Genomic DNA, 9125 nt, shown 5'->3' on the forward strand with positions numbered 1-9125 from the left:
CAATTCCTCTGTTTTCCTTTCAAATCTCTCTGGTCTCTTCTCTCCTCCTCCTTTCCTTCTCAAAACCATGCTTCTAAAGGCTTCTTCTTCTTCTCTCTCCCTTTTCTTGGCTCCCTCGTATCCTTCTCCAGCCGCCTTCAGCGGCTCCTCTGCTTCTGTGGGCTCTGTTTTGGGGTTTCCAAGGGGGAGGGGGAAGGATTGGTTGATGTCTGCCGTGGTTGCCGCCGGAGCCAACAACCAGGCCATCACCGGCGTCATCTTTGAGCCCTTTGAGGAGTTGAAGCATCAGCTTCCGCTCGTGCCCACGGCTCCGGAGCAGTCCATCGCTCGCCAGAGGTACTCCGATGAGTGTGAGGTTGCCATCAACGAGCAGATCAAGTGCGTTTCCTTTTTCCCTGAGTTTTTTTTTGTGTTGATTTATTTGTCTTTCTCTCATGCTTCTCGATTAATCTATGTTCAAAACTCTGGCTTTTGCCCTTCTCTTTTTAGTAGTGAGGGCAAATCAAGGGTTTTTTTTTTCTCCATATTTGTTAATGTTTTTATGTTAGTTTGTTGATCTTCTTCATGCTTCTCGATTAATCTATGTTAACAAGTCTGGATTTTGCCTCTCTCTGTTGAGTATTGCGAGATCTCCTTGATTTTTGTTTCTCTTTTACATTTCTTCTTCTTCCTTTTTATTTATTATTTTCTTGCATGGAAAGGTCGGGCATTTGGACAATCTGTGGCTGTGTTACAGATACTGTGTTTCCCCCCCGTTTTCTTTTATGTTTCTAGACTTTATGAAAAATACTCCGGCCTTTTGAAGAAGGAAAAAAAGGTTTATTTGAACGTATCCACGCCTTGGAGTTAGCCGTGATTCTCTTCAGAGTATAGGGCTTTGGGTTTTTATGTAAGGCTCTGTTGAGATATTCTATTGTTCCCGTTTTCTTTTATAGTTATTTTCTGAGAGTACTCCAACACTTAGAAGAAACAACAGTTCTTGTCAAAAATATCAATGGCTTATATATTATTTATTTTTGAGTGTTAACATCCATTAGCAAATTTCCCTAATTTTATTACCATTTTCAGTCTAGTGATGGTTTAAGTTTCCCTACTTGTCTACCTCATCCATTTTCCATGAGTAACTCTGGCCACAAGAGTCAAAACCTCTAGATTTTCTCTAATCTTGGTTTTTGTCTTGGTGTTCTAATTTCAGTGTTGAATACAACGTTTCTTATGTCTATCATGCCTTGTTTGCTTACTTCGATCGGGATAATGTCGCACTAAAAGGCTTTGCCAAGTAAGTGATAGATAAATTCACACACCTTCCCCTGTTCTTCCTTATTTGTTCTATGTTGGTATGATCTATATATATATATTTTTTGCTACCCTTTGTGTTAGATTTTTCAAGGAATCAAGCGAAGAGGAACGTGAACATGCGGAGAAACTGATGATATACCAGGTGTTTTCCTGTCTTCTGAATGTTTCTTTTTTTCGTTTCTTCTTTTGCAATCGAGTACTAAAATAATAAAATGCTCCTATTTTTTATTTTGGTTCGAATGGTTAAGATTAATTTTGCACTCTAGTACTAGAATAGAAGAATGCTCCTATTTTTTATTTTGATTTCTAATGGTTAAGATTGTTTTTGATGTGGTCAGAACAAACGTGGAGGTAGAGTGAAGCTTCAATCCATTGTCACCCCCTTGACTGAGTTTGATCACCCTGAGAAAGGGGATGCTTTGCATGGTGAGTTTTTGTCTACTGGATTTATCAGTTCGTTTTCCATTTTTTGTGTTTGTTATCTCCGAGTGGCAAAATCTACTGTATCAATGCACAATTTACAAGTGGTGACTTGAAGGTGTTCATAATGAAATAAACTATATATGAATGTTAAAATTTATTACAATCTAATCATCGGTATTCTAAGAGTACTAATATCATATATTTGTGTTAAGAAAAAGAAGAGAAAGATCTAAGATATCATGAATGGAAGTCATGATAGTTCAGGAAAGGATTTTTTTTTTTATTAGCTGTCAGTAACAGAATTTGTAGGCCATAGTGGGGGACAAGGCCTTTTGTTTATGGTTATGGTCATATTATTTACATATGTTCTAGAATCTTTTATTTGATTATGCGTTCTTACAAGCATGGTGGACTACGATTAGAGATTCCCCCAACACCCCCCCCCCCCCCCCCCGAGGCACATGTCCGTGCTTGTGAAGTGGATCTCCACATCAAAACAATGATATACACTTTTTTAGTCTTTGTATCTGGGAAACCTGTGGAAGTTCCAATCCAAGCTACTGGATACATGTTGTGGTAGTTAATTAGGTTCTGGTAGTTAATCCTTTCTCCTGATATATTTACTTAGCAAGTTGTGCTTATGAATGCTTTTATACTTGCTTTCTTTTTATGTTGCATCAAGACTTGTAGCTCACATCATTCTAATAGTTGTGATATCTTTTTTCAGCAATGGAGTTGGCTTTGTCTCTTGAAAAGCTGACGAATGAGAAGCTTTTGAACTTGCATAGTGTGAGTCACCCTTATTTTTCCGACCAATTTATTCAGTTAATGTTCAAGAACAGCATGGTTTCTGTATTTATTTTAATTAAATTTGATATTGGGCGAACAGGTGGCAGAAAAATGCAATGATCCGCAGATGATGGACTTTGTTGAGAGTGAATTTCTTGGGGAGCAGGTGGAGCCTACCTTTGCTAGTTTCTGTTTGGTTTTTAGCTTTATGTAACTTTTTCTGCAATTATGTGGAAATTTCATGCAATGTGTAATTAGATTCTCTAATACCTCCGTCATTCTCAGCCATCTCTAACAACCAATCAACAATTAAAATTACTCCTAGAACAACCATTGCTGGGTAGAGCCCCTCTCTAGTGAAATGGTCCTGACCATTTTAAAGGTCAATGGTTTTTAGGTAGTTGGTAGCAGTCCACAAATATCCGCTTTTGGATGCATTAATTCAAATTATCGATTGTTGGTCTAGTCCATTCAGACTCATTGTATGGGTCATATGGTTGATTCTATGGCATAGAAAGTGCCTTATCCAACTTTTTGTGATTTTACGCTGTAAGATTAAACTGCTTTTTTCATTTATTTTTGTCAATTCAAGTGCAATGAGTTCGTAAATAATCAAAGTTATTTGTTCCCCTCTCTATCTAGGTTGAAGCCATCAAAAAGATCTCTGGATATGTTGCACAGTTGAGAAGGGTTGGCAAAGGACATGGTAACACTAATTACACAATTCCTTTGCTTTCAGATCTAGAGTTGCAATTCTTGCTGTGTTTCTCATAGCTATATTGATTTTTTTTTTAATTTTTTTAATTTTATATTTTGGCAGGCGTTTGGCATTTCAATCAGATGCTTCTCCATGAATGAGATGCTGCTGCATGAGGTCAAAGAAATGAAGTGGGTTTTATCCGTTAGGTCCAGCCTGATGCTGTGTTTTTTGAAGGTTTCCCTGTATTAAGATCAAGTTACAGATGCTATGTCTTCTGTCTATGTAAGAATTTCATGTAGTCCTCTGAATAATATCGATACCAATCGGTGAGATTGTTCAGCAAGGAATTTCTTTTTGGGTGCTAAGTCTACATGCTATGTAATTTGGTTTAATGTTATTCTAGGCTGGAACTTTTGAAGGAAATTGCAAATCTGATACAAATGAGTTGAAGCAAGCCCCAAGCTAACATGATGATGTAATCTATTAATCTGTGAGCACTAACAAATGTCGGCAGTGGATTTTGATGCTAATCAACATAATTTTTCAGTATAAGGCAATGATAATCGACTGAAGGTTCCAAGATTAGTAGAGTTGGGAAGCCATATGCTGAAACGTTTTCATTCTTAGGTTTTACTAGAGGTACTCCAATATTTTTCAATTTTAAACAGATAAACGATAGAACAACAGCAATTGTTAATCCAGCGTCAAAATGATTGACAGTTTGAAGCCACAGTCCTGAATCATGATCATCTGGCAATGTTCATCTAAGAAGTTCCTACTTCCTAGCTAAGAGCGGTAATGGAGGTTTGTCTCTACAATGCTCTGAGTCAATCGGCCATGTCCTCTTGACCTGCCCTTCTGCAAAGGGCATATGGCACCTTCTCATGTTATGGTGCAAAGGAAGGTCTCCCACCATCAATTCCCTTTTGGTCACTCTGGAGAGCTTGAGGCGCCCCTCAAAAGAATGGCCTGGGATCAGATGGTATTGGTAGTTTGCGGGTAGCAGTGGAAGGAAAGAAACATGTGATTTTTTTTATAGATGTCATCTATATGGCTATGTGGGATCATATGATATTTTGGGTCATATTATGACATCTTATATACAAAAAATTATAATTTGAAATAGGATATCATAATATACATAAAATATCATAATTTTCATAATATACATAAAATATCATAATTTTCTGTATCATATTACGACATCTTACGTCAAATTATGACTTTCTGCACGAAAGATGTCATAATATGCTCAGGATGTCATAATTTTTTGAGCCACATTATGACATCCTGCATGCAGAAAGTCATAATTTGACGCACGATGTCATAATATGCCACAAGATGTCATAAGTTTTTTTCAAAAAATAGAGATATTTTCATCATTCAAAATTTTTAAACGAAAAAGTGGAACCATGGGCATTAAATGTGCATTGGTTCATTAGAAAGCGGTGGCTTCGTGGACTAACCACATAAAATGGTGTACTCCACATTGAATTTACCGTTGGTGGTGCACAAAGAATTTTCCCTTCTTTTGGATTGCAAAATATCAAATTTTAGCAAAAGTTTAAGCCTAAGCCCATTGTTCTAGGCCTATACCCTGATGATTCTAAACCATTTGGATCTTGTTTATGCTTTCTAAAAAAGGCCAATTCATGTGTTTCCTCGCGACCAACGTAAATCCAACAACGGCAACCTTAAAAATAAAAATAAAAATAAAAAAAGGAAAAAACGGAGCAAGAAGCAAAAAGCATACAGTTTTATGGTGCCTATATCTACTTAGAGCTAAGTTTAACCCACCAGGTCAGTCCCACAATACAACTACCTTCAGCTATTTAACTCTTATTTTCAGAAATAAAAGCTCAAGCTTAAGCTCATTATTATGAGCCCACGGTGCAACTACTGCAAGCCATTTTTAACCCGTGGTTGTTTAAATTAGGTTTTCTCCGGAAATTAGAGGGAAACAACTACACTCAGCCATTTAACTCCTTTTTCCCGTTTCTGAAAAGATGGGGTTAAGCTTAAGCCCACCATTCTAAGGCCGTGAAGCAACTACCTGAGTCACTTCAACTCATATTTTCATAAAAAAATTAAGAGCTTGAAGCCAACAATTTAGGCTTCCTGCTTTTAAAAGACAAAAAGAACAGGTAGCTTAAGCCCGACCTAAGCAATTTCAACTCATATTTTTGAGAAAAAAAAAAAAAAAAGAAGAATAGTGAAGCTTAAAGCTAACTATTTTGGAAAAAAGAATAGTGAAACTCAAAGCCAACTATTTAGGCTTTCTGCTTTTAAAAGACTAAAAGAAAGAAAGCTACCCCATTTCAGATCTTCTGTCTTTTGGAAAAAAGATAGAAACCAAAAAATTAAATGCCCACCATGATCGAGAGCTGGAAGCCAACAATTTAGGGTTCTTGCTTTTAAAAGACAAAAAGAACAGGTAGCCCAAGCTCCACCTGAGCAATTTCAAAGGGGGAAACAAAAACTTAAAAACGCCCACCGTGGGGCTCGAACCCACGACCACAAGGTTAAGAGCCTTGCGCTCTACCATCTGAGCTAGACGGGCAAGTGTTGAGCTGGAGAATCTCTAATATGACATACATCTTAATAAATCTTAGGCTTACTGACCATTAACTAAAACCTTTGATGATGCCATTTTGGACGTCCATCAAAACAAAATTAATTATTTCAAATCATATTATTTGAAGAAAGATTATGTTGATTTAAGTGACCATTATTTGTGTTATTAGAGGAAAAAAATGGTATATGATGGAAAAGATCACTATTAATTGCCTAAATCACTCTCAATTGAATTTATAAAAAAAAACTAATAAATGAATAAAAATTTCTTAGCTAGAGATTGCAATCTACTAACTGGCTTTCTAACACCAAGAACTTTCTTTGATGTTCATGTGGCACATGTATATAGAGTTGTCAATCTACTAACCGGCTCTCCAACAGCATACTTGGGCATAGATAAATAGAGAGAAAAAAAAGAGAAAATGAGGATAAAAATCAAGTTAAAAGTCTTCATGTTCAAATTACTTGCTGTAGTGTTATGCTTTAGCTGATTTTACTCGTGATGACAACAATACTTTGATCTTGAGGCGTGATGTGTTGAGTGGCAATTAAGTATCTCCTAATTTGGACCCAATTCTATTGAGGGTTCAAGTTTACATTTTAACTCAAACCTTAACTATCCAATAATTGGCAGTGTTCTGGTCTAAGCAAGATCAAGTAGTAAAGATTGGTCTTGGGTTAGATTCGGTACCATTTGGATCAAAGTCCAAGTTAAATTGGATACTTTATGGGCCATCAGTCTTTATTTTATTTTATTTTATTTGGTAAGGAGCCAAAGACTGAATCAACATAAAAAAGTATAGTTACAAGATACATATAAAACATACACAATAAAACTTACATTAGGAGATTCAAAATGAATAAAGTTTGACAAGGAATACAAGCACAGGAACCATATAACATGGATGTATAGGATAAGAAGCATCTGCAGAAACATCTGGAACATGCTATGAAACAGCCAAACACAAGAATAAGGAAAGGATGTTTGTGTATAGGTGCTCATCAAGCTTCCTGTGATAAAAGAGAAGAGAAAATATGCAATAAACAAGTTGTCCGCTAGCAGTAGAGAAGAATCAAAATGCATGTACAGCTATGTCATCTTTGGTTTTGTAGAGCGAAGACATTGCATAATAAGGAAGAGCACTCCTACTCCTGAAGTAGTATTGAAGACAGGCGCCTCTGTGGCAACAGTGAACAAAGAATGCATAAATATAATAGTAAAAATGACCTTGTAATTATCTTGTCCAATTGCAGAAGTCTGCAAGATCTCATACACTGGAGTATGGAGTGATGTGATAAAAGCAGGTGCAATCAGCAGAACATAGTAGAGCCATGCAATGAAGGGCTTGTGTTGGCCATTCAGTGTCCCTCTCCATCTAAAAATTCTCTGATGATGTGGATTTGAAAATGAAAATAGGTTTAGACTAACAAATCAGACTCCATGAGCCTCGTATATGTAAGGTCTGCAGCTTGGATAGAGATATCTACTTTCAGAGAATAAACCCATAGGCAAGCCAAATTAACATGATCATAGAAAAAAGCAGAGTTAATGATGGGATAAATTCGCACACAAACACAAATAATAATGCCACTGACACGAACGGACATCAGAATCACACCTCCAACACAGAATGAAAAGAAATTTAGGAAAGAAGAAAGAACACACAGATATACGTGGTTCGGAGATCAAAACGATACTCCTACGTCTACGGACGGAGGCGAGAAATGTCCACTATGTGAGAATTAATAGTACATCAAAGAGAAGCTCTCAATCTCTCTATTTTTCTGATTCTCTCTCATGAATAACCAGCAGAACGAGAAGAAGAAGATCTCTTAAAAAAAATCCCACTACATGGTCAAGATGAGGCCTGCGTGTGGGGGGGGGGTTTCTGTAACCGCCCCCACCACATTCATGGGCGGAAATGGAAAGGGGAGAGTCCCAGTGGGACTCTCCCTGCTCTGTTGACCGAGTCAACCTGACAAATCTCCACCTTTGGCTTGGTCAACACGAATGTTCTCTACAATCTTGATCTATCTCCTCAAACTTAAATTCTCACAAAAACAATAGTAAAAAATTCTCATCTCCTCCAAAACTCTGAAGGATATCCTCAAGTACTGTAGACTCCAACCAAGTCCAAGCAATATTTGAACTTAGCCACTGGAAGAGGTTTTGTCAACATATTAGCTGGATTGTCTTCAGTACCAATTTTCTTCACAACAATATTGCCCTGTACAATGACTTCTCGAATGAAATGGTATCTCACATCAATGTATTTCGTTCTCTCATGAAACATCTGATCTTTAGTGAGATGAATAGCACTCTAACTATCACAGTATATAATAGTCTCTTTCTGTTCCAAACTAAGTTCTCCAAATAAGTCTCTTAACCACATAGCTTCCTTCACTGCCTCTGTTGCTGCCATAAACTTTGCTTCTGTAGTAGATAATGCAACTGTAGGCTGAAGTGTAGCTTTCCAACTAACAGCACAACTACCAACTGAGAAAACATAACCAGTAAGAGATCTCCTTCTATCAAGATCTCCTGTAAAGTCTGAATCAACATATCCAGACAAAACATCACCGTTCCTGCCAAACTCTAAACAAGTGTTAACAGTACCTTTCAAATACCTGAAAATCCATTTCACTGCCTGCCAATGTATTTTACCAGGATTGGATATATATCTACTCACAACACTGACTGCCTGTGAAATATTTGGTCTGGTACAGACCATAGCATACATCAAAGAGTCAACTGCACTGGAGTATGGAACACATGACATATATACCTCTTCATCTGTGGACTGAGGTGATAAAGAAGCTGAAAGTTTGAAGTGAGCAACAAGTGGTGTAGAAACTGGTTTGGCATCCCACATGTCAAACCTCTGAAGAACTTTTTGAACATAACTGGCCTGTGTCAGAAATAATTTACTTGCACTTCTGTTCCTCTGGATCTCCATCCCAAGAATTTTCTTTGCTGCTCTTAAGTCTTTCATTTCAAACTCACTGCTGAGTAAAGCTTTCAGCTGATTGATCTCAAAAATATCTGCTGCTGCAATCAACATATCATCAACATATAACAACAGATAAATAATAGAATTATCTGACAGTTTTCTGAAGTAGACACAACTGTAAAAACTGCTCCTAGAGTATCCATGTTGTGTCATGAAGGTATCAAATCTCCTATACCATTGTCTAGGAGATTGCTTCAAACAATATAATGATTTTTTCAGTAAACAAACATGGTCATCTTTTTCTTCAACTTGAAAACCTTCAGATTGCTGCATATAAATCTGCTCTTCAAGTTCACCATGCAGAAAGGCTGTTTTTACATCCATCTGCT

The 9125-nt window shown here is 37.1% G+C and overlaps 1 protein-coding gene and 1 non-coding gene across 2 annotated transcripts; one reads left to right on the top strand and one right to left on the bottom strand.

Annotated features, from left to right (window-relative positions):
• Positions 1-67: 67 nt before the first annotated feature.
• LOC105033645 (ferritin-4, chloroplastic) lies at positions 68-3634 on the top strand. Its single transcript, XM_010908529.4, has 8 exons — positions 68-378; positions 1196-1279; positions 1381-1441; positions 1638-1725; positions 2450-2511; positions 2612-2677; positions 3154-3217; positions 3332-3634. The coding sequence occupies exons 1-8, from the start codon at positions 68-70 to the stop codon at positions 3367-3369; spliced, it is 774 nt and encodes a 257-aa protein (XP_010906831.1). The 3' UTR covers positions 3370-3634.
• A 2064-nt stretch (positions 3635-5698) lies between these two features.
• On the bottom strand, positions 5699-5771 carry TRNAK-CUU (transfer RNA lysine (anticodon CUU)). The gene has a single exon. It is a non-coding gene; the product is annotated as a tRNA-Lys (tRNA).
• Positions 5772-9125: the final 3354 nt, after the last annotated feature.

This window comes from Elaeis guineensis, chromosome 10 (genome assembly GCF_000442705.2).
Source record: "Elaeis guineensis isolate ETL-2024a chromosome 10, EG11, whole genome shotgun sequence".
NCBI classification, from domain to species: domain Eukaryota; kingdom Viridiplantae; phylum Streptophyta; class Magnoliopsida; order Arecales; family Arecaceae; genus Elaeis; species Elaeis guineensis.